We start from the raw sequence: 24,454 nt of genomic DNA on the forward strand, positions 1-24,454 counted from the left end.
ACAAAATAAAAAGTCCCGAGGAAGGGTTTACAGCACATGAGAAAATGTAATAAATTTCCTTTCAGGCTGAAGACCTCAGTCTGGTGCTGAAAAGCAGCTGCCAGCTTTTTTCCCCAGCTAAGAAGCCGAACTACTTCCCTCTGACAAATTCAAGTGAGTGCAAAACACACCATCCCATCTATTAAATGGGATTTGGTGCAGAGGTCTCCTAATGATGGAGATTCAGGAAATGAATGTCTGATGGTGAATTTTCAAGGAAAATATATGAACATTTCTGAATGCCTCGAGGAACCAGAATTTCTATTTTGCTAATACTTGGGAGGACTATTGAGGGACATTTTGCTGGTTGGGATGAAAGTACAGGTTTTGAAGGGAGTTTTAATATTGTATGTGTGAAATAAAAGACATAAACTGAGGTACTTATTTAATGATATTTATATAATCTGAAATAAAAGAATCACCTAAATTTAAATATATAGTAATTGCAAGCAACTTTTTAAAAAATACTGCAAATCAAATTTATATGTGATTATTAATTATTTATGATGACGGAGTTTTGAACCAGTATTTTTTGTGTAATTCTGCTTTGCTTAGGAGCCAGTTGGAAACATGTAGTTGCAGAATTTTCTGTTTGCTATGAAAGAATGATTCCAAAACCTAAAACTTCCAAACTCTAAGGGAGTTTCTGCAATAATTCTAGCACAGCAATGGGTTAGTTATTGTGCAACATAGAGAAAACACACAAGTTGTTAAAGATATGAAGCTTTCCTCTCCAGAAAAAAGCATTTCACAAATCTTTGAGTACATTCCTCACTTACATTCATTACTTCCTGTGAGTCCTATTAAGGAGAGGTGTTTTTCTCCTTTCTGCTGGTGGGGAAATGGGTGGGCAGGGGGATGAGTAGATGAGGAAGAATATAACAAACTCTCAAACCAGTTCTTAGAAGCCAAGGGCTAGCACAACTGTCAGTGTTACATTTTCAGTTACATTCGCTATAATGTACTTTTTCTTTTCTCTGTAAGGAGAAAAGGTAAGGAAACCCCACAAAAAGGCTTGGTTTTGTTGGGATGTTAATATGCAGTGCCAGGAGTTCTCTGTGCAAAAATGCATCTTGCTTTGCTAGTGGATTGAGTCTGATTTGAACACTTTTGATCCTGATTTCTAGATGCTTCTTTCTAGAAAGACTAGGAAAATAATTTAGATGTAATTTAGTTCAGTAGTTCCAATATAAAATGACAAATTATCCCCTGCTCAAACCCTTAACCCTTTGGCCTGAACAGAGTGGCCCATTTATCTGTGCTTGAATGAATTACTTTCAAAGCATAATGTGAATAATTAGATGAGGTGGAAATTATCCAGAAACAATAACCTTAACATATATATTCATTATTCATTGTTTAAGCAAAATTCATCCTGCCAACATATTTTTACCAATTTATCAGTGTACTGTCAGGTTTTTTCAGTTTTGAAATTGCATTCTTGACTCATCACAAGGGACCCAACATTACTTATTTTCCTGACTGGATTGCTCCCAAGTGTATGAAATGTGTTCACAAGAATTCCAAAAAAATTTCTCTTGTTGATATGTTTAGAAGTACAGATTAGCAAGTAGGGGAGAAAATAAAATAAGATAAAACAAGATACTTATAAAGAAAATGTCTGAAAGCTTGTTGTGGAGTCCAGTCTTTTTCTTAACAGTCTTAAGACAACGCTGATAGGAAAAAGAATGACTGAAGCAGTTCGCTGTCACAGAGATGGTGTGGGTTGGAAGGGACCTTGAAGGAACCTTCAAGACCATCTAGTTTCAAGCCTGATGCCATGGGCAGGGACACTTTCCACTAGACCAGATTGCTCAAAGCCCTATCCAACCTGGCCTTGAACACTTCCAGAGAAGCATCCACAGCTTCTCTGGGCAACCTGTTCTTTGCAAAAATAATAAATTGAACACAATAACTTTGGTTCAGAAACAAATAATGGGTCCTAAACACATCAGCCAGCAAGGCAAAATTTCTCATTAAAAGTCTGCAATCCATCAGAAACTAGGCATTCTCCTACTCCACACTAAAATGATCTGTAGGCTTCAAAAAAACTCAGATGGTTTTTGGAAGATGCAAAAAGGTATTAGTTATGATAGCGGATATTTTCAAACAAAATATGTCTCCATATTTTATTATCCATGGTGGAGGAGGAGGGAAGGGAAGGGAAGGGAAGGGAAGGGAAGGGAAGGGAAGGGAAGGGAAGGGAAGGGAAGGGAAGGGAAGGGAAGGGAAGGGAAGGGAAGGGAAGGGAAGGGAAGGGAAGGGAAGGGAAGGGAAGGGAAGGGAAGGGAAGGGAAGGGAAGGGAAGGGAAGGGAAGGGAAGGGAAGGGAAGGTGTGGGAAGGGAAGGGAAGGGAAGGGAAGGGAAGGGAAGGGAAGGGAAGGGAAGGATTGGGATGGGAAGGTTTGGGAAGGGAAGGTTCGGGAAGGTTCGGGAAGGTTCTGGAAGGTTTGGAAAGGTAAAGTTCGGGAAGGGAAGGTTTGGGAAGGTTCGGGAAGGTTCGGGAAAGTTTAGGAAGGGAAGGTTCGGGAAGGGAAGGTTCGGGAAGGGAAGATTCGGGAAGGGGAGGGAAGGTTCGATTCGGGAAGGTTCGATTCGGGAAGGGAAGGTTCGGGAATGTTCAGGGATGGTAGGGAAGGCTCTGGAAGGGAAGGTTCGGGTAGGGAAGGTTCAGGAAGGGAAGGTTCGGGAAGGTTCAGGGAGGTTCGGGAAGGTTCAGGGAGGTTTGGGAAGGTTTCGGAAGGTTCGGGAAGGTTCGGGAAGTTTTGGGAAGGGAAGGTTTGGGAAGGGAAGGTTTGGGATGGGAAGGGAAGGTATGGGAAGCGAAGGGAAGGTTCGGGAAGGGAAGGGAATGTTCGGGAAGTGAAGGATCAGGAAGGGAATGGAAGGTTTGGGAAGGGAAAGTTCGGGAAGGTTCGGAAAGGGAAGGACTGGGATGGGAAGGTTTGGGAAGGTTTGGGAAGGTTTGGAATGGTAAAGTTCGGGAAGGGAAGGTTTGGGACGGTTCGGGAAGGTTCGGGACGGTTTGGGACGGTTCGGGACAGTTCAGGAAGGGAAGGTTTGGGAAGGGAAGGTGCGGGAAGGGAAGGTGCGGGAAGGTGCGGGAAGGTGTGGGAAGGTGTGGGAAGGTGTGGGAAGGTGTGGGAAGGGAAGGTGTGGGAAGGTGTGGGAAGGGAAGGGAAGGTGTGGAAAGGTGTGGGAAGGGAAGGTGCGGGAAGGTGTGGGAAGGTGCGGGAAGGTGTGGGAAGGTGCGGGAAGGGAAGGTGCGGGAAGGGAAGGTGTGGGAAGGGAAGGTGTGGGAAGGGAAGGTGTGGGAAGGGAAGGGAAGGGAAGGTGTGGGAAGGGAAGGTGTGGGAAGGGAAGGGAAGGTGTGGGAAGGGAAGGGAAGGTGTGGGAAGGGAAGGTGTGGGAAGGGAAGGTGTGGGAAGGGAAGGGAAGGGAAGGGAAGGGAAGGGAAGGGAAGGGAAGGGAAGGGAAGGGAAGGGAAGGGAAGGGAAGGGAAGGGAAGGGAAGGGAAGGGAAGGGAAGGGAAGGGAAGGGAAGGGAAGGGAAGGGAAGGGAAGGGAAGGGAAGGGAAGGGAAGGTGTGGGAAGGGAAGGTGTGGGAAGGGAAGGGAAGGTGTGGGAAGGGAAGGTGTGGGAAGGGAAGGTGTGGGAAGGGAAGGTGTGGGAAGGTGTGGGAAGGTGTGGGAAGGTGTGGGAAGGTGTGGGAAGGTGTGGGAAGGTGTGGGAAGGTGTGGGAAGGTGTGGGAAGGGAAGGGAAGGGAAGGGAAGGTGTGGGAAGGGAAGGTGTGGGAAGGGAAGGTGTGGGAAGGTGTGGGAAGGTGTGGGAAGGTGTGGGAAGGTGTGGGAAGGTGTGGGAAGGTGTGGGAAGGTGTGGGAAGGTGTGGGAAGGGAAGGGAAGGGAAGGGAAGGGAAGGGAAGGGAAGGGAAGGGAAGGGAAGGGAAGGGAAGGGAAGGTGTGGGAAGGGAAGGGAAGGTGTGGGAAGGTGTGGGAAGGAGTGGGAAGGGAAGGGAAGGGAAGGGAAGGGAAGGGAAGGGAAGGGAAGGGAAGGGAAGGGAAGGGAAGGGAAGGGAAGGGAAGGGAAGGGAATGTTCAGGAATGATAGGGAAGGCTCTGGAACGGAAGGTTTGGGTAGGGAAGGTTCAGGAAGGTTAGTTTTGGTAAGGGAAGGTTAGGGAAGGGAAGGTTCAGGAAGGTTTGGAAAGGGAAAGGAAGGTTCAGGAAGGAAAGGTTCGGAAAGGTTCGGAAAGGTTCAGGGAGGTTTGGGAAGGTTCAGGGAGGTTTGGGAAGGTTCGGGAAGGTTCGGGAAGGTTCGGGAAGGTTCGGGAAGGTTCGGGAAGGGAAGGTTCGGGAAGGGAAGTTTCGGGAAGGGAAGGTTCAGGAAGGGAAGGTTCGGGAATGTTCAGGGATGGTAGGGAAGGCTCTGGAAGGGAAGGTTCAGGAAGGTTAGTTTTGGGAAGGGAAGGTTCGGGAAGGGAAGGTTCAGGAAGGGAAGATTCGGGAAGGTTCAGGGAGGTTCGGGAAGGTTTCGGAAGGTTCGGGAAGGTTCGGGAAGTTTTGGGAAGGGAAGGTTTGGGAAGGGAAGGTTTGGGATGGGAAGAGAAGGTATGGGAAGCGAAGGGAAGTTTCGGGAAGGGAAGGGAATGTTCGGGAAGTGAAGGGAATGTTCGGGAAGTGAAGGATCAGAAAGGGAATGGAAGGTTCGGGAAGGGAAAGTTCGGGAAGGTTCGGAAAGGGAAGGACTGGGATGGGAAGGTTTGGGAAGGTTTGGGAAGGTTTGGAAAGGTAAAGTTCGGGAAGGGAAGGTTCGGGACGGTTCGGGAAGGTTCGGGACAGTTTAGGAAGGGGAGGTGCGGAAAGGTGCGGGAAGGTGCGGGAAGGTGCGGGAAGGGAAGGTGCGGGAAGGTGCGGGAAGGTTTGGGAAGGTGCGGGAAGGGAAGGTGCGGGAAGGGAAGGTGCGGGAAGGGAAGGTGCGGGAAGGGAAGGGAAGGGAATGTTCAGGAATGATAGGGAAGGCTCTGGAACGGAAGGTTTGGGTAGGGAAGGTTCAGGAAGGTTAGTTTTGGTAAGGGAAGGTTAGGGAAGGGAAGGTTCAGGAAGGTTCGGAAAGGGAAAGGAAGGTTCAGGAAGGAAAGGTTCGGAAAGGTTCAGGGAGGTTTGGGAAGGTTCGGGAAGGTTCGGGAAGGTTCGGGAAGGGAAGGTTCAGAAAGGGAAGTTTCAGGAAGGTTCGGGAAGGGAAGATTCTGGACGGTTTGGGAAGGGAAGGTTTGGGATGGGAAGGTTCGGGAAGGGAAGGGAATGTTCGGGAAGGGAATGTTCGGGAAGGGAAGGGAATGTTCGGGAAGTGAAGGATCGGAAAGGGAAGGAAAGGTTTGGGAAGGGAAGGTTCAGGAAGGTTTGGGAAGGGAAGGTTCCGTTTGGGAAGGTTCGGTTTGAGAAGGGGAAGGGAAGGTTTGGGAAGGGAAGGTTCGGGAATGTTCAGGGATGGTAGGGATGGTTCGGGAAGGGACGGTTGTGGTAGGGAAGGTTCAGGAAGGTTAGTTTTGCTAAGGCATGGCTTGGGAAGGGAAGGTTAGGGAAGGGAAGGATTGGGAAAGTTCGCTTAGGGAAGGTTCAGGAAGGTAAGGTTTGGGAAGGTAAGGTTTGAAAAGGGAAGGTTCGGGAAGGGAAGGTTCGGGAAGGTTTGGGAAGGGAAGGTTTGGAAAGGGAAGGTTCGGTAAGGGAAGGTTCAGGAAGGTTCGGGAAGGTTTGGGAAGGGAAGGTTTGGGAAGGTTTGGGAAGTTTTGGGAAGGGAAGGTTCGGGAAGGTTCAGGAAGGGAAGGTTCAGGAAGGGAAGGTTCGGGAAGGGAAGGTTCGGGAAGGGAAGGTTTGGTTCGAGAAGGAAAGGTCCGTGAAGGGAAGGTCCGTGAAGGGAAGGTCCGTGAAGGGAAGGTCCATGAAGGGAAGGTTCTGGAAAGTTCGGGGTGGTTTGCGAAGGTTCGGGGTGGTTTGCGAAGGTTCAGGAAGGGAAGGTTCGGGAAGGTTCGGGAAGGTTTGGGAAGGTTTGGGAAGGTCTGGCAAGGGAAGGTTTGGGAAGGTCTGGCAAGGTTTGGGAAGGTTTGGGAAGGTTCTCTTTGGGAAGGTTCTTTTCGGGAAGGTTCTTTTCAGGAAGGTTCGGGAAGGTTTGGTTCGGGACAGGAATAGAAGGGAAGGTTTTGGAAGGTTTGGCAAGGGAAGGTTTGGGAAGGTCTGGCAAGGTTTGGGAAGGTTCTTTTCGGGAAGGTTCTTTTCGGGAAGGTTCTTTTCGGGAAGGTTCTTTTCAGGAAGGTTCTTTTCAGGAAGGTTCGGGAAGGTTTGGTTCGGGACAGGAATAGAAGGGAAGGTTTTGGAAGGTTTGGCAAGGGAAGGGTTGGGAAGTTTTGGGAAGGGAAGTTTTGGGAAGGGAAGGTTCGGAAAGGGAAGGTTCGGAAAGGGAAGGGAAGGTTTAGAAGGGAAGGTTTGGAAAGGGAATGTTTAAGAAGGTAAGGTTTGGGAAGGTAAGGTTCGGGAAGGGAAGGGAAGGTTTGGGAAGGGAAGGTTCAGGAAGGGAAGGTTCGGGAAGGGAAGGTTCGGAAAGGGAAGGTTCGGGAAGGTTCGGGAAGGTTCGGGAAGGTTCGGGAAGTTTCGGGAAGTTTCGGGAAGGTTTGGGAAGGTTTGGGAAGTTTCAGTTTTGGAAGGTTTGGGAAAGGAAGGTTTAGGAAGGTTCGGGAAGGGAAGGTTTGGGAAGGGAAGGTTCAGGAATGTTTGGGATGGCGAGGGAATGTTTGGGAAGGTTTGGGAAGGTTCGGAAAGGGAAGGAGTGGGAAGGGAAGGAGTGGGAAGGGAAGGTAAGGTTTGGGTATGTTAGGTTTGGGAAGGTTAGTTTCAGGAAAGGAAGGTTTGGAGAGGTTCGGGAAGGGAAGGTTCGGGAAGGGAAGGTTCAGGAAGGGAAGGTTCTGGAAGGTTTGGGCAGGGAAGTTTTGGGAAGGGAAGGTTCGGGTAAGTTTGGGAAAGTTCGGGAAGGGAAGGTAAGGTTCGGGAAGGGAACGTTCAGGAAGGGAAGGTTTGGGAAGGTTTGGGCAGAGAACGTTTGGGAAGGGAAGGTTCTGGAAAGTTTGGGAAAGTTTGGGAAAGTTCTGGAAGGGAAAGTTCGGGAAGGGAAGGTTCAGGAAGGGAAGGTTCGGGAAGGGAAGCGAAGGTTTGGGAAGGGAAGCGAAGGTTTGGGAAGGGAAGGTTCGGAAAGGGAATGTTTAGGTAGGTAAGGTTTGGGAAGGTAAGGTTCAGGAAGGGAAGGGAAGGGAAGGTTCGGGAAGGGAAGGGAAGGTTTGGGAAGGGAAGGGAAGGTTTGGGAAGGGAAGGTTCGGAAAGGGAATGTTTAGGTAGGTAAGGTTTGGGAAGGTAAGGTTCAGGAAGGGAAGGGAAGGTTCGGGAAGGGAAGGGAAGGTTTGGGAAGGGAAGGGAAGGTTTGGGAAGGGAAGGTTCGGAAAGGGAATGTTTAGGTAGGTAAGGTTTGGGAAGGTAAGGTTCAGGAAGGGAAGGGAAGGGAAGGTTCGGGAAGGGAAGGGAAGGTTTGGGAAGGGAAGGGAAGGTTTGGGAAGGGAAGGGAAGGTTTGGGAAGGGAAGGTTCGGAAAGGGAATGTTTAGGTAGGTAAGGTTTGGGAAGGGAAGGTTCGGGAAGGGAAGGTTCGGGAAGGGAAGGTTCGGTTTGGGAAGGTTCGGGAAGGTTTGGGAAGGTTTGGGAAGGTTTTGGAAGGGAAGGGAAGTTTTGGGAAGGTTTGGGAAGTTTCGGTTTGGGAAGGTTTGGGAAAGGAAGGTTTGGGAAGGTTCGGGAAGGGAAGGTTCAGGAATGTTTGGGAAGGGAAGGGAAGGTTCGGAAAGGGAAGGAGTGGGAACGGAAGGTTTGGGAAGGGAAGGTTTGGGAAGTTAAGGTTCGGGAAGGGAAGGTTCGTGAAGGGAAGTTTTGGGAAGGGAAGGTTCGTGAAGGGATGGTTCGTGAAGGGAAGAGAAGGTTCGTGAAGGGAAGGTTTGGGAAGGTTCGGGAAGGGAAGGTTTGGGAAGGTTAGTTTCGGGAAGGTTAGTTTCGGGAAAGGAAGGTTCGGGAAGATTCGGGAAGGTTCGGGAAGGTTCGGGAAGGTTCGGGAAGGGAAGTTTCGGGAAGGGAAGTTTCAGGAAGTTTTGGGAAGGGAAGGTTCAGGAAGGTTTGGGCAGGGAAGGTTTGGGCAGGGAAGGTTCAGGAAAGTTTGGGAAAGTTCGGGAAGGTAAGGTTCGGGAAGGGATGGTTCGGGAAGGGATGGTTCGGGAAGGGAAGGGAAGGTTCAGGAAGGGAAGGTTCAGGAAGGGAAGGTTCGGGAAGGGAAGGTTCGGGAAGGGAAGGTTCGGGAAGGGAAGGTTCGGGAAGGGAAGGTTTGGGAAGGTTCGGGAAGGGAAGGTTCAGGAAGGGAAGGTTCAGGAAGGGAAGGTTCGGGAAGGGAAGGTTCGGGAAGGGAAGGTTCGGGAAGGGAAGGTTTGGGAAGGGAAGGTTTGGGAAGGTTCGGGAAGGGAAGGTTCGGGAAGGGAAGGTTCGGGAAGGGAAGGTTCGGGAAGGGAAGGTTTGGGAAGGGAAGGTTTGGGAAGGGAAGGTTTGGGAAGGTTCGGGAAGGGAAGGTTAGGGAAGGGAAGGTAAGGTTTGGGAAGGTTAGGTTTGGGAAGGTTAGTTTCGGGAAAGGAAGGTTCGGGATGGTTTGGGTAGGTCGGGCGGGTTCGGGAACTTAAAGTTTGGGAAGTTTAGGTTCTGGAAATGAAGGTTCGTGAAGGGAAGTTTTGGGAAGGGAAGGTTCGGGAAGGGAAGGTTCGGGAAGGGAAGAGAAGGTTTGGGAAGGGAAGAGAAGGTTCGGGAAGGGAAGGTAAGTTTCGGGAAGGGAAGGTTTGGGAAGGTTAGTTTTGGGAAAGGAAGGTTCGGGAAGGTTCGGGAAGGTTCGGGAAGGTTTGGGAATGGAAGGTTCGGGAAGGTGCGGGAAGGTTCGGGAAGGGAAGGTGCGGGAAGGGAAGGTTCAGGAAGGGAAGTTTCAGGAAGTTTCGGGAAGGAAAGGTTCGGGAAGGGAAGGTTTGGGAAAGTTAGGGAAGGTTCAGGAAGGGAAGGTTTGGGAAGGGAAGGGAAGGTTCAGGAAGGGAGTGTTCAGGAAGTGAAGGATCAGGAAGGGAATGGGAGTTTTGGGAAGGGAAGTTTCAGGTAGGGAAGGGAAGGTTTGGGAAGGGAAGGTTTGGGAAGGGAAGGTTTGGGAAGGTTTGGGAAAGAAAGGTTTGGGAAGGTTTGGGAAGATTTGGGAAGGGAAGGTTTGGGAAATTTTGGGAAGGTTTGGGAAGGTTTGGGAAGGTGTGGGAAGGAAAGGTTTGTGAAGTTTTGGGAAGGTTTGTGAAGGTTTGTGAAGGTTTGTGAAGGGAAGGTTTGTGAAGTTTTGGGAAGGTTTGTGAAGGTTTGGGAAGGGAAGGTTTGTGAAGGGAAGGTTTGTGAAGGGAAGGTTTGGGAAGGTTTGGGAAGGGAAGGTTTGGGAAGGGAAGGTTTGGGAAGGGAAAGGATGGTAAGGGAAGGTTTGGGAAGGGATTCTGCCCCTCTGCTCTGGTGGAACCCCACCTGCAGGGCTGCATCAGCTCTGGGGTCCCAGCACAGGAAGGACATGGACCCCTAGAAGCAAGTCCAGAGGAGGCCATGAAGATAACCAAAGGGCTGAGCATCTCTCCTCTTCAGATAGGCTGTGGGAGCTGGGCTGTTCAGCCAGAAGAAGAGAAGACTCTGGGCAGGCTTACAGTGCATTCCAGTACCTGAAAGAGGTTCAGTACTCCTACAGGAAAGCTGAAGAAATACTTCTTATGAGGACATGTAAGGATAGGACAAAGGGGAATGGCTTTAAACTGAAAGAGGATATTAGGAAGAAATTCACTTTGATGCTGGTGAGGCACAGGAACAGCCTGCCCAAAGAAGCTGTAGATTCCGCCCCCTGGAAGTCTTCAAGGCCAGGTTGGATGGGGTTTTGCACAACCTGGTCTTGTGGAAGGTGTCCCTGCCCATGGCTGGGGGTGAGAACTTGATACTTAAGGGCTCTTCCAACCCTAATCATTCTATGATTTTATAGAATCATAGGGTGAAAGGTTTTCACCCTTTTTGGACATGTTTCGACCAGCCCTCTGAGAAACTTTTACTTTTCTTACAACCATGCTGTTATGCATCAGACATCCCAAACAATTTCCAGCTCCCAAGTCCTAGTTGTCAGGCAATGGAATTTACCAGCTTTTCCACTTCTAGGGTGAAACAAGCCTCATACCAATGACTAACCCTGCCATCTAGTGGTATATATGCATTTATCACATTTACCACCATGGCATCCCTGTGTTTTCTCAGAACTTTAGACACATCGTCACTTTGTGGTAGCTACACTTTGAAAGACTTGCAAAAAAATTCTACAGGTATGCTGGATAGCAGTGCTGTTACAAGCGTATCCCCTTTATAAAATTAAGTAATTTTTACTGACAGCGTTTCAATTTTTTTTGTGAAAAATGCTTCAGAAAACCAAACCTTGAATATATCTATATATAGCTGCTTAAATGGTAAGGATGTGATTTTTTGAGCCTCGCTGGTTGGGACCTTGTATCTAGAGAGTGCTCTGTAGTGGCTGTCTCTGATACAATGAAAGGTGACCTGAGCATCATGTTCTCCTCCTGTCAGTCATGGTGTTGTGCAGCTCCACAGGGCAGAGCAGGGCTCTGAGGGAGAGGAAAGGTGAAGGGAGGGACTGTTCTCTTTTGGCCACTCCCAAGGCCATATCTGGAGCTGCCAGGTACCAGCTGGGTCTGACCACCAAGAACCCATCACAGCCTGGTCAGCACAGGAACACACACTGCAAGGGGTATGGCTGAAAGAACAAGGGTCATTTTTTCCGTGTAAAAAATCCACATTTGCATGTACAGTTATACACATACCTATATATTTACTGTACCTGTATCTTGGGTGAATTATTGCATATATGATGGGGTTGTAGATTGCAGAAGCTTTGGCAATAACTGCTGGCACAGATTTGGAATATGGTGTTAGGATGTTGCCTCGACTAAAACAAAGCAAAAAAAATTACACACAGCTATGTCATGATTACATGGATACTACATTATTAAACATATTACTCTTTTAAACTGGTTTTGTGCTGTTATATTTTTATAAGAAATACACCTGTAAAGTTGATTCATTCAAGTGATTTCTTTGTTCAGATGAAAGATTCGAATTTCAGAGTGAGTATTTAGTTTCCTTCATTTAGAGAAGATCAAAGACATGAGCAAGTAATTTTAGGATGACTAGGAACACAAAGAATCACCTTCCCTGTTTCTACAATAAACAAAAACCCCCTAAAACCACAAAAAACCCCAACCATTGTGGCCATCCGGGAAAAGTGAATGGTGATAGAAAAGATAACAGAATCAAATTAAAAAAACCCTTTCAGAAGCAGCATGTGTGCTGCAAAATAACGTGTGTCAGTGACTCAGTTCCAAACACTGCAGAAAGAAGAGAGGACTGGAAGTCATTTGAAACCAATATTTCCCTTTAGACTTTCAGTCAGGTGTGACCAATGTCAGCAGTGCAGCATAAGCAGAATTAATATCATGGTATCATAGAATGGTTTGGGTTGGAAGACACCTTTAAAAATCATCTAGCCCAACCTCTCTGCCATGGGCAAGGATATCTTTCACTAGATGAGCTTGCTCAAAGCCCCATCCAACCTTGCCTTGAAGAGTGAACAAGCACTGACAAGACACTAGGTCCCTTTGGAGCAGACAATGGGTGGAGACAGCCGTGTATGGAAGGAAGGAGGGTATTAGGAGATAAAGGAGGTAACTCCTCCTATTTATACAAAGAAAGCATCATGTGGGAGAGAAAATATCGTGTACCAAATATTAAGATTAAAAAGTCATAATAGTTTCAAAATGCATAGACAAATAACCCCTTTTCTGGCTTTATTCACAAGGACATAGTGAAGAATGAAATACTACCTCTAATGTAGCAATTATTTAAGACCCATTCAAAAAGGAGATTTGCCTCATGTGGATGATAGTACTAATCATATTTGCATAGCCCCTGTTGTTTGGATTCCTCTTCCACTTACCCTGCCCAGGCAATCAAGGTGACACAAGCATATGGAGACCAGGACAAGACAAACACAATGATGACCACAAAAGCAATTTTTGCTAGCTTCCACTCATTCTTCATGGACTGAGAGAGGTAGGATTTCCGGGTGTAGGACCCCAGCTTTTGAACATCTCTGTGAGGGGGGGAAAAACCCAGAAATTTCAGCAGGACAATGACAAAGCAACATCTCTAATATGTTCTAAACAGTATGCAAAATGAAGTAAATTTTGTATTTGAACACCCTAATTCTTCTTTTCTCCTATGATATTTAATAACCCTAGAAGGTAATTAATGTGGTTGCAAGTGTTATGTTTGCCTGTGAGACTGAGTCATAAGCCCTGGGACTACAGGACAGGACTGCTGTGTCTTTATTCCTAACACAAGGAAGGTTTCAGGTTGCAAAGATACAGAAATTGGTATCTTTTGCCCTTTGTTGCTTTTAGAGGTGGAGCAAGAAAAGGCACAGCTGGATGGGAAAATCACATCTTACATCTTTTCCTTTTCAAGGAAGGAACAGCTTTCAGAAATTCCAATTCTTGCTGGAATACCCTGACAGCTTTAAGAAACCTGTCCCAAACACTTGCAAGGACATTTTTACTTACCTGCAGATTTATTTATTAAAGAGTATTTTCTTTATGGGAGGTACAACAGGCAGGCCTAATATTGTTGTCATTAAAAATCAAATTCTCTTTTCACACCAAACATCCCATATTTTATTTTAAAAAATGTATATAGTTAGGTATTTTATATACTTTAGCATAGAAATAACAGATTTTACATATTAGTGTTGTTAAAAGGAGATACATTTCAGGCTGAAGACAATAATTACCAGCCAGCAGGGTAACAAAGTCCTGCTGGTGCACTGTAAATATAGAATAGAATCATAGAATCATAGAATGGCCAGGGTTGGAAGGAAGCTTAAAGATGATCTAGTTCCAACATCCTGCCATGATCAGGGACACTTTCAACTAGACCAGGTTCCTCAAAGCTCCATCCAGCCTTTTATGCAAAAGGCATAAAAAAGCTTATGTCCACTGTGCTCCATGGGTGTACAAGACACCATTGTTTTAAGGAGGCATTCCTTCACTTGGTATCAAGTATGCATACACAAAGCACAATAAAAACCAAGACAAAGGCAAAAAAATAGAGTTCAGAAAGAACTTCATTTTAGGCATATAAAAATGTACTTTTAAAAGTGGAATTTAGGCTTATGAAGCCAAATCATTTCAACTAGTGCCTGCACACAGGAGCAGAGAAAAGCCATCAGAACTGATGACACAGTTGAGCAGCAGGAAGGACTCACAGCACCAGCTGGTGTTGGATCAGACCAAAAATAAATCATGTCCTCATTAGCAGAAAAATAACTCATAGAATGATGTTAGTTTACAGATCTAACACCCTGCTGATTTTTCATTTCAAATATAGACCAAATTTTTTGGGGGAAAATCATCTGAGCAAGCATAGCCAGATACTGTGCATGTAGTTGTGATGCTAGAGGGAAGCATAATAGGTTTTGGGATGCCTGCCTTAAATAAAACTGTCAAAAAATATGAGGACTGTTATGTTTACAGAGCTGCTCAAATGCAGATGATTCCTCCTTGCTTCATGTTTTTTTATTATCCCTTGAGGCTGAAAACTGCTGGAACACACAAGGACATTGTTTCTTGTAGTGCAAATCTGAAACACAAATAATGCAATCCAAGTATCTGATGTACTATTAATTACTACAGTGGAATAAGATTAAAACCACTAGAAACAAATTCTTCTACTCTGAAATTCATATATCCATTCTAGTTTTAAATTGGCAAAAAATACTTCTCTTACAGCTGTCAATTCCAATTTAGAGTAATTTTTGGTTCAGAATTTTCTGCAGCTAAAGAAACCAAGAAAATCTTCTTACACGAAAAGAGATATGTATTTCTTTCAGCTGATTGCTTACCTGCCAGTACGCCTTATGGCCAGGAACATCGATAAATAGCAGTGGAATATTATTACCAGGGGGATAAAAAATACGCAGCAGCATAAGATCATGGTGTAGCTTCTGTTTGCAGGGGAGTAGGTTACATAGTCCCATGTACAAGATATCATCAAGCCCTCAGGCACATAGGAACCTATGGAATGCATGGAACACATTATTCATACATGCACCCAAAGATAGCACAGGTGCTACTCCAACCACAAAGTGCTTAAAATAAACCCTGTCCTGTATCCATGGTCTTCAAGAACTGTGCCAGCCAAGCTACACATCATAAAACGTGGTCTGAGAAGAGAGTGCCCACATGGAGAGGAGGTCTTGGCTACAGAACTCTCAGGTACACACCAAATACTCCATCTGCAGGTTGTTCTGCTTGAATACATCCTGGGTGTAGCAGGGCAGAGTTTGTGTGCAGGGCAGTAGGTGCAGATGTGTGCTACAACAACAAACCATCAGGTGGTGGAAGGGCATCCCTGTGAGGAATGATGAGAAAACTCATATTTTTATTCCCCAAGCAAGATTAAAAAGAGCACACAGGGAATGCTAGGGGAGAGAGAGAGAGAGAGAGAGAGAGAGAGAGAGAGCAGCCAACATACTCCAGCCAAGGAGCGGAGCCACGCTCCATGCCAGTGAGTAGAGCCACACTGCAGCGATGACCTGCATGGTGCGTCTCTTGGAAGTCCACTGGATGGACTGCAGGGGCTTTGTGATCACCAAGTAGCGGTCCACAGAGATGGCCAACAGAGTCATCATCGAGGTTATCCCAAAGAGAGCCCCGCAGAAAGCATACAAGTTACAGCCTGGAGAAGGAAATAGCAATGTCAGGGGTTTTCTTGAAAAGAGGCACGCTTTCTGTCAGAGCCCATTCTAATAAATCTCCCTTTTTTTCTTTCCTTGCTCAGGACTTCTCTCTCGATAGAACCATTTTCTTAGCTTCACATTTTCATAGTTATTAACTGTTTATTAGGAAAACAAAAATATAAATAAAATACAAATATATGTATTTAAACGAGTCCTACTTCACTGCAGGCTGCAACTAGGAACCTTTTGTCAATGGAAAACTGCCTCAAAGAAAATCCAATCTAATTAAAGTTTTATTTTCCTGGACTGGTGCCCAATATATTGATCTTAACATGCTGCAGCAGACGTCTGTCTGTTAATGATGGATGGGTGGTTCAAGAAATGACTTTGGTTTATGTGGATTAAAAATGTAGAAGTAGTTTAAATTTGGTGACTAAGAGACCAGCTGTAAAACATAGTTCCAACTCTTATATTTTATGGCAGTACTTTTTAAAAGAACTGACATTTTTTACATAATACATTCAGGCATTCAGGCACTGCATTCAGGCACTGCACTACCAGATGGAAAAAGTTACACTGAATTTAATGGAGCAGCCTGTGTGGAAAGATCATCCATTCTTTGAAATCTTGCATTGCCCCATGTGGTTATAGACAAGAGCTCACCAGGAATGTGAGGCAGCAAAAACACCAGATCCAACCTTAAAGCAGAATTCTGAAGTCTATACAAGTAACTTGCAACTAAGGACCAAATCCCACTCAACTCAGATCAAATGCTCCATTTGTGACAGCATGATAATTTGCACTGATTTTATCTAAGGGGTGAGCAAGACTAAAATTATCTTCAAACTGAGGATGAGCCCCTTCTGTGCTGCTGAATAGTGCATGGTCCCTGGGCTTGCTCCACCACTGTGCAGCCACCAGTGGGTGCAAGTTTTCATCCATAATATGATGAGGAGCACCGAACAGCATTGAGCGTCCTGAGGTTCTTGCTATACCCACATTTCAGCTATAATTTCGGCATAGTTCACTTTTTATTTCTTGCAGTTGGAAAGAAAGGAGCTTGAATTTGCTGAGTCCTCAAATGACTATGGTTATTTAAATCTCTTAATTAAATATGAGATTCCTAGAAGCATGCTAATGGATATCAACATACATTTTTAAATAAAAGTAGTAACTAGCCCTTAAAATGATACAGAAAAACTATTTACAACTTACTAAAACTTTTGTTCCTATTTTCAGCCATAACATCGCCCTTACAAGCTAAAGGGTAACATGACTACATGTGGATGTTGACTCTTTCCTTTCCAAGATATGCAAGATAAATCATAGCTGTAATACAAAACATGTGACATCATGCTGACTGATGATGTCTGGAGCTGTGACTCAAGAGATTTGTGCTGCTCTATCCATGGCACAAGCCAAGGCTGTTGTGGCTGAAAACGACTGCAGGCAGCATAAAGCTGGCAAGGTGTGAATTAGTGTTGAAAAGTACCTATGTCTCCAAGTATCCATTCTCTGTGCAAGCTGTTGACAAAGCATATGGGTGCCTGAGAAGCCGACATCAGGAAGTCACTCACAGCTAAATTCATTATAAAGTAGTTTTGGGGTGTCCTCAGCTTCTTGTTGCTTAAAAACACGAGAAATACATAGTTTTAAAAAGACAAAATGGAAAGTTAACTTTATAACTTTGCTTGCTAGCATAAACAAATACTGTCCAGGTTGGAATTGATAGTGAATCAGTTGCTAATTATCAGTAAATTATTGCATCTATAGCTGTAGTAATTTCAAAATTATTGAAAAGAGCAGGAGCCATAAAATGGATTGTTTCCTCTTCAAGCTAAGGAGAGTTTCAGCTGTCTTGATAAATATGGATTTGTTCAGAAAAGCAGCTCGCTAGGAGTGCTGTAATATTGATTTGTGCCTTGCACTGGACATGAGGTAGATCTGAAGAAAGTTACAGAGCCAAAGGATCTGCTTCTGGTGATACTTTAAAAACTGCTGACCTGAGGTGTTGTGTTGGCACAGTTGGCATGAAGTGGCTGACATACCACTAACTAAATGACCCTTTGCAAAGTGCTACAGCATGAGCAGAGCACAAACTGATTTGGATAAAGTGCTTTTGCTTATATACATCCCATAAGAGACAATGAAAACTCTCAGTTGTAGATGAACAGGCAACATTAAACACCACAACAAAGAGTGCGAAAGCAGAGGTCTGCAAGCAAAGCTTATCCAAAGAAAACAACTGAGACCTTTCTTTTTTGCTTTGCAATATCAGTATTTGAAGCTAACACTAATTTTTTTCCTCATATTTTATCATTTTTTGATTAAAAAATACTGAAAAAGAAAGTGACAAAGCCTTCTCAGTGCTGCTGCAATTCTAACAATTTCTTGGATCTCATAACTTCCTGCAATAACCGGGTGAGAGAGAGTGCAGAGTTCACACCTTCGCAGGTGCTCATCTGCCTGTGCAGGTTTTCCTACTTTGACAATTAAATGCTTTTATTACAACAGCTAAACCACACACATTTCAAGAGAAATACAGAGCTTGTGCTCCATTTTAAAAAATCGTGAAGGTGTCTACAGTTGCAGGGAATTCCATTTCTCTGAATCATATTAAAAGCCAGTTATTCAAAATAACTAATTTATTTGTCTTAAACATTTAATAGGAAACTAATACATGGTTCATAGCTTTTGTAAGACCCCACTGTGTCACCATGCATAATGACAGCAAGTAGTGAATGAGGAGGATTTTGAAATTCAGCATCACAGTGTGGGACAGATATTTCTTATATTTCCATGAGTTTTTTGCATACTCTAGCTGCAGTAGCTTTGGCTGTCTATTACTCTGCCAAGAGAGCACATAAACTGACAGAAATCCTATAATCTGCCTGAAGCAGGAAATACACAAATACACTGGTGGCATGAGCTCATTTCAGATAGCACATTGCCTTCTTGGTCCTGGGAAGAGTGCAGTGTTTGTCAAGGGTTTCTGCAAATACTACAGGGTAAGTGAGGAAGGCTGAAGCTGCAAGACTGTGGTTTCTATAATTAGAAGTATTAAACCATTCTTTAAACTTTCAATTGGAAATTGTTTATAGAACAAGGTACTATTTTCTCATTTTATTTGATTCTTTAAAACATCAGGAATTTACACTGAGGTTGTCATGCTGCAAATGTATGTGCTTCCATATGTGTAGGGTTGCCTTCTCCTCTCTTTCCCCCCACATTTGTTGCCATTAGATTTAATCCAAGTGGAAAGCAAGGCAGAAATCTGCACATGGGCACAGGTGAAACTCAAGGCCACTCAGATCAACCACAAAAGGAATTTTTGTACCTGCAAAATGCGTAGAGAACTAGGAGGTTTCCTATGATGCCAATGGAGCCAATAATGAGCACGCATGTTCCTACTGCATAAAGAACGTGGCCAGGGATGTCTACCTTGGTCACAGTGTGTGGCTGAGTACTCATGTTCAAACCCTGAATGGAAAACAGAGGAAAAGGAAAGCTTAGCTCATTTGGGACCCTTAGTCCATGGAATACACACTGAGGCTGTTGGCATTCACTTCCACAGCTCGTGCAAATCAAAGACACACTTCTGAGTTCTTTTCACATCCCCTGTATTCAAGTTTCCCTCAGGTAACTTTCATAATTTTGACAGTAGACATTTGTCTTATGAAAAGAGCAACAGAGAAAACAGACTGGAAAAGACAACTAAAGAAGTTATGATGATGATGTGAAAAAGGCGAAGAAGCACGAGCATAAAACTTGCTCTGGGTAACTGCTGCACTTTGGGGCACAGAGCTGGCTGACAACACAGACCGACAGTAAGAAATAACCTGTCACAGTTTGGTTTTATTAGGAGCAATGATATCAATTCCCATACTTAAAAACATTAAATCCCCGGGGTTTCCTCAGGTTCACTGTCCACCATCTCAGTGCTACAAAACCTGGGAATTCCCCATGCAAAAGGGAGGAGATGAGAGGTATTAGCACAGCAGTAACACCGCCTGTGTAAGAAAACATACATTAAATAGTCTTTCACCTCTTTCACTGCCCCGTATCTTCAGCACATGAATATGCTCCCTCTGTTTTGGTTTTTTTTTAATCAAATTCAGATTTATCACTGGTTACATTCAGCAGCAAGGCAGCCTACAGCTAATCCACTCAGCTCACATTAGCATTAGCAACGAGAAGAGTCCAAATTGCCCCGTAGAGATTCTTATTTACCAAGTCACAAGCAGCTAAGTCTCACACTCACAATCAGACCTGAAGAGCTGAGTCAAAGGTGTGGCACCTTGCCACAGCTGGGCAACTGCTTCACTTCACCCCCTTTCTCCACTGCACAGCTCAGCAATGTGTGGAGTGTGTGGTAAGGCTGATTTTGGCCTGTGAGAGAGGAAATGGGTGACAGAACAGGTTAATATGATAACTATGTGATGATAACCACTTGTAGTATTTAAGCAGCCATTTTTATAATTATGAGTACACCCTTTCTTTCCTATTGCTACCTCCTAGTCTCCCATACTTCTGCTTCTCCTTTCTGCCCTATATTCCTCACTCATCTGTGAAGTTTACACAGGACAGCTCCCTCTATGTACAACAGTGCTAGCTGTGTGCATTGTTCCCCCAGCTCTGTGACCCTCTTGGGGCATGCCCTGGGGAGGCTGCATTTGGCAATAGGGAGGGCATGGTGAAGTGCATTGCACACTCTGAGCATCCACACAGCAGCGGGTCTGGGGAGGAAATGCTGACAGCAAAGCTCCCTGGACTGAAGTGATGTAGTAAAAAGTACAAAAGCTATGGCTTCAAAGCAGGAAGGTGCTTTCAAGCCTTCTTCATCTGACAGAGTCTACCCTTGACAGGATGGCTGCTGCCAATATGGCACTTCACCATACAGAGATCACATCACTTTTAAGTAGGAAGAAATGAAAAAGAACATCTGCTGGTGCTGGTTGCACCAGGGGGCTGTGACTGTTATTTCCAGCGCTTAGGCAGCAATAAAAAAATGTCACCATGTGTAGCATTTACCCTTGAGAAAGGTGTGAGAGGTCGTGTAAGAGCAGGCAAAGCACAGTGAGGTGGCCCAGCAAAGAAAGCAGTCATGGCTGTTTGACACTAGGCAGAGCCAGCACCATACTCCCAGAGCAGGGCTGCCTGGGCATGCAAGTTAGGCACAGTAATGCCTCTCCTCCTCTCTCAAACCCAACAAACTTAGCAGTGTGTGTGCACTGTGCTATAATCCTGCCACATTTCTGGCAATACATACTAAACTGGGGAGAAGGGAAAGGGGTTCATGTTTTTCTTCCTTTCCATCTTATCTGTTAGGTATGCCAAGGATTTGCCTCTACCTAGATTTATGATATAGAGGGCTATTATATAAATGTAATTCAGGGCAAGTAGTATTTGCCTGTCATATGATTTATGCTTTACTTCAACATATGGGAATTCACTGTTGCAGAAATTAATTTGGGAAATAGACTACGAATTTCACACCCAAAGATGTCTCACCTTATCTCTCTGCTGAAGAGAAGCTGACTTGGACATTTTGGCCTCGTTTACTCATTTGCGGGTGGTGAGCTGTGTCAAAAGCTGAAAAATATCTCACATGACACATTTGTAAACTCAGCTTACAGTTTGCTGGCAATACTGGATGAAATATAAATTATTGATGCTTACAAAGTGGAATCTGGAAGGCAATAAATACCAGAGATTACACAGAGCCTTCAATCTCAGTGAGAAGTTAAAGTGAGATTTAGTTTAGATTACACAAACTTTGGATCTTGCCTCCAGGGGAGTCCATGAAATACGACGGACACTTCTCCTGCAATGTTAATAGCAGTTAGATAATTTTCAGATCTGAATGGAAAGACAGCCACTCATTCCCTTCGCTGGTGTTACCCTGAGAGAGCAGGATGTGGCAGGCATCCAAGCTGCATGAAGCGTGGCAAGCTGACAAAGACCAAAAGCCATTTATAACAATGTCATTTGAATCTGAGAAGAAAAATGTGCATATCTATGTGTGTGCGTGTGTGTGTGTATAGATATATTACAACACAATAATCTCAACTTAGAGAAAAAAATAATTTCATTAAACTGGTGGAAAACTTCTAAAAAAACAGGCTAAACAAATAGCTGTAGGCTAATCTAGGACAATATATACCTCATTTTACTCACATAATGTAGTTCAACAATTTGGCATATTTTCACAATAGAAAACTTCTAAATTTAAAATTCAAATACTCTTAAGGTTGAGAATTTAAAATCTACTCTGGTGAACAAAAGCTGTTTTTCTAATACAAACCCATCGTCCATACAGCATAACATCCAGCTGCAGACAAGTAGCACTATCATCAAGGTTTTAGGATATTCATTGAATTTAGGCCTTTTCTTTTTTCCTGCAGCGTCAACTCTGAGAATATGGCCTTTTATCAGTTTTAATTAACAAGCTAAATACTTGCCAATGTAAATATTTTACCATATAAAGATGAGGGTTAGAAATATGAAAAAGAAATTACAAGCTTAGGGATGAGCTATAAGGGGATGCTGGTTTTTGCAGATCTTCTCAAAAGCTGCTACTGTCCCATGCATTTCCTTTTTGTACTATTAGTTTCCCACAACTAGTAAGAATAAAATTAAATTATAGGAGAATATTCCAGGTTACTATGAGTGTTTTTGACCCAAGAAAACTCAAATAACTATTAAAAATCTTGCCAGATAACTAGGTAAGCAGGATGGCACACAACTACATACAGCAGGTTGCATTCTCTATAGACACTGATGAGTCTTACTGTGTTATGTCTACATCAGCCTCTCTTAGCACCAAAATTATGTATGAAATGGTCATTGACAGCTGCCATGAATCAGCAAAAGGTTAGTTTGTACTGTGGAGAAGATCCTGCCTTTTAGACTTAGTAAAGCACAGATTTTGTATCCATCTCATGACACCAAGATGCACTCTGCAATACTTTGACTTTATACTTTAGCCTGATCACTTTTATTTTATTAACTGCAAAATTAGTCCTCTTGAGAATGCAACTGAAAAAACTTTAAAAAAATAAAAGACACACGGGGAGAAGTTCCCCTTCAGCTGTTTCACACAGCTATGGTGACGTACAGTTGACCTGGATTAAACACCCCTATCTCAACTGTATTTATGGGTGCTCAGTATCATCACAGCATTGTAATGTAGAGTGAGAAGTCTGCTCTGTGTAAGCCTCAGGCTTGTTCCTTCTGTTTAAGGATGAGATTTAATATACTGATAATGAAGGAAGGCATTACATTTTATTTAATGAATATATTGAATATTTAATGGGTGAATTAAGTTTTCAAGTGCTTACTTGCAATGAGTTCACCGGTCTATTTTTCCCCCAGACTCGCTTTACCTCCCTCCATATTTTGGTTGTGGGACAGAATCCTGAGCACTTTGCTGAAGACACATCCATTTCCTGAGTGAACATGTCAAAGGCACTATCCAGAATGACCTGATTGTTTAGGTCAAAAATTCAAATGTAAACAAGCAGCCCATGAAGATGCCAGTAATTACACCAGGGCCAGCTTCTGGTGTACTTGCCGACCCCGTGCTAGCTCTGTGTGCTAGCTCCTTCTGAATTAATGTTACAATCATTTGCATTTTGACTCTATGAGCTGTTGGAGGACCTGACAACTCATATAAATTATGATGTGGCCTTACCCTTATATATGAAGTGACTATAACATCAAAACACTGTCACCTTCGTGGCTGCTTGGAGGGCTTTCCTGGCAGGGTAGCTAAGAGATCTGCAGGAAAATGGAGAGTAAGCAATTAACAGCTGTCCCTCAACTATCTGGCAAAGGAAGCAGGCACCACATATAAAAATAAACTTTCTCCCATATTTCTTCCAAAATTAAGATGGAAAACACGAAACAGATGAGGACAGTAATTCTCAAATTTGATTTTTAGTGATAAAATGATGGCTAAATAATTAGAACCATCAGTTTCTGTTTTTAAGATGCTAAGATTAATAAAGAAGACAAAATTAATTAACTGAAGCAGAAGAAAAAAAATTGTTGTTAAAAAGAGGGCAAGGGCAGGTCCCCTTCAGTGGGTAGGGGTAGAAAATAATGGACTGAAATGGTTGTATGATTGGCATTAGGTGGACATAAGATTATTGAAAGCTTTATTTACCCTCTGGTTTTGCTCATGGGTGCAAGCTCATCCTGTGGAAATTATTTACACTGAAATGAGCTTAAGGAAGGACTTGCTTACATGGGGGATTAATGTGCACTAACAAGGGAATAAATTAACAACATAGCAGCCTCCCCATGTTGAACTGCTCTATGGATTCACAACATAGAAGTTTGACTTGCTGTTCAAAATCTTGTCTATACCGTTACACCTGAAAATTTTAAAGAAAAAAGACTAAACAGTGCTTAGGTATGTTAGCTGAGATGGGAGAAATCTGAGCGTGACAGCTAGCAGATAATACCTGCCATGTTCCTTATAATTTCACTGATAGTCCACATAATCCAGGTAATTTCAGTATGAAGCACCATCTGGTTTCAAATTACAAAAAAATTTGGGGCTTAATGAAATATCTTGTACATAGGAGCTCTTGAAGCAGCAAACAGAAGGTCGTTGCAGTGTAGAGACTATAACAGAACTAGTGATCCTCAGATATTTTACAAAAGATGACACATTTAAAATGAAGATTTTTTAAAAATATTGCTGATATCTCTGGGCTTTCAAAAAAGCCCCAAACAAAATCAACTTTGACAACAGCTTTGCTCGTTCTGGCTGACAGTACTGTGTTCCAACACCACACAGCAAGGTCAGATTAATTTGGCCCTCGGAAAGTAAAGTCAAACTGCAATCATCCACATGTGAAGAAGTTGCTTTCCTTATCAGCCTTTGGGTGACAGTCCTCTTCCACACTTGTTCCAGTCAGTTCACATATCAAAGCCAGGAGCATTCAAACACACATTTGCAGCATGTATTTAATCAAAATGAAAATTGGTTTAGCAAATGGACTTCAATGCATGTGACTTCCAAGCAGTCAATCCAAAAGTGACTAAGCAGGAGCTGCCTGTGTGTAACAGGACAAGTAGCAAAGTCAGGCACCCGCCCCAGATCAGGCAAGTGTTCACCCAGATATTGTTGTCATAAATTTTGGGAAAACCTTGAGAATTTTTTCCTACAATAAAGTACGTATCTAGTTGATTCTATTCCAGCAATTTGTTTCTGGGCATCTGGCCACTTGAACAAAAGCACTGGATTTCAGGACTCATTTGTATCCTTAAGATCTCATGTTTACCACAGCCTCTGCTTTGATTAGATGGCTTTCTTTCAGATCCTTAATATCTGTGCTTAAATTTCTTGCAAGAAATCTAACAAAGCACGGCTGGGGATGGCAGAAGAAACCTCGAACCCCCTCCCAAAATACTCCGAAGAGAAAACCATCAAAACCGCATCAAGTTCTCAGTACAAGAATAAATCAGATAGACACTTAAAT

The 24,454-nt window shown here is 44.0% G+C and overlaps 1 protein-coding gene across 4 annotated transcripts in view; it reads right to left on the bottom strand.

Annotated features, from left to right (window-relative positions):
* Positions 1 to 24,454, bottom strand: part of LOC106852552 (melanopsin-like) — a 49,695-nt gene that overhangs the window by 10,599 nt on the left and 14,642 nt on the right. The window contains exons 3-11 of one of the 4 annotated variants that reach the window (XM_088163973.1): positions 22,657 to 22,742; positions 20,475 to 20,555; positions 19,225 to 19,352; positions 18,301 to 18,443; positions 16,456 to 16,589; positions 14,759 to 14,962; positions 14,127 to 14,298; positions 12,165 to 12,320; positions 11,010 to 11,117 (exon numbers count right to left, since the gene is read on the bottom strand). In XM_088163973.1, the coding sequence (XP_088020099.1) occupies positions 11,010 to 11,117; positions 12,165 to 12,320; positions 14,127 to 14,298; positions 14,759 to 14,962; positions 16,456 to 16,589; positions 18,301 to 18,434 (908 nt within the window). In that variant the 5' untranslated portion in view covers positions 18,435 to 18,443; positions 19,225 to 19,352; positions 20,475 to 20,555; positions 22,657 to 22,742. Of the gene's footprint in view, positions 1 to 11,009; positions 11,118 to 12,164; positions 12,321 to 14,126; positions 14,299 to 14,758; positions 14,963 to 16,455; positions 16,590 to 18,300; positions 18,444 to 19,224; positions 19,353 to 20,474; positions 20,556 to 22,656; positions 22,859 to 24,454 lie in introns of those variants that run through there. The other 3 variants (XM_088163974.1, XM_088163975.1, XM_088163976.1) reach the window with 3 other exon arrangements.

This window comes from Sturnus vulgaris, chromosome 4 (assembly GCF_052056855.1).
Source record: "Sturnus vulgaris isolate bStuVul1 chromosome 4, bStuVul1.hap1, whole genome shotgun sequence".
NCBI lineage: Eukaryota > Metazoa > Chordata > Aves > Passeriformes > Sturnidae > Sturnus > Sturnus vulgaris.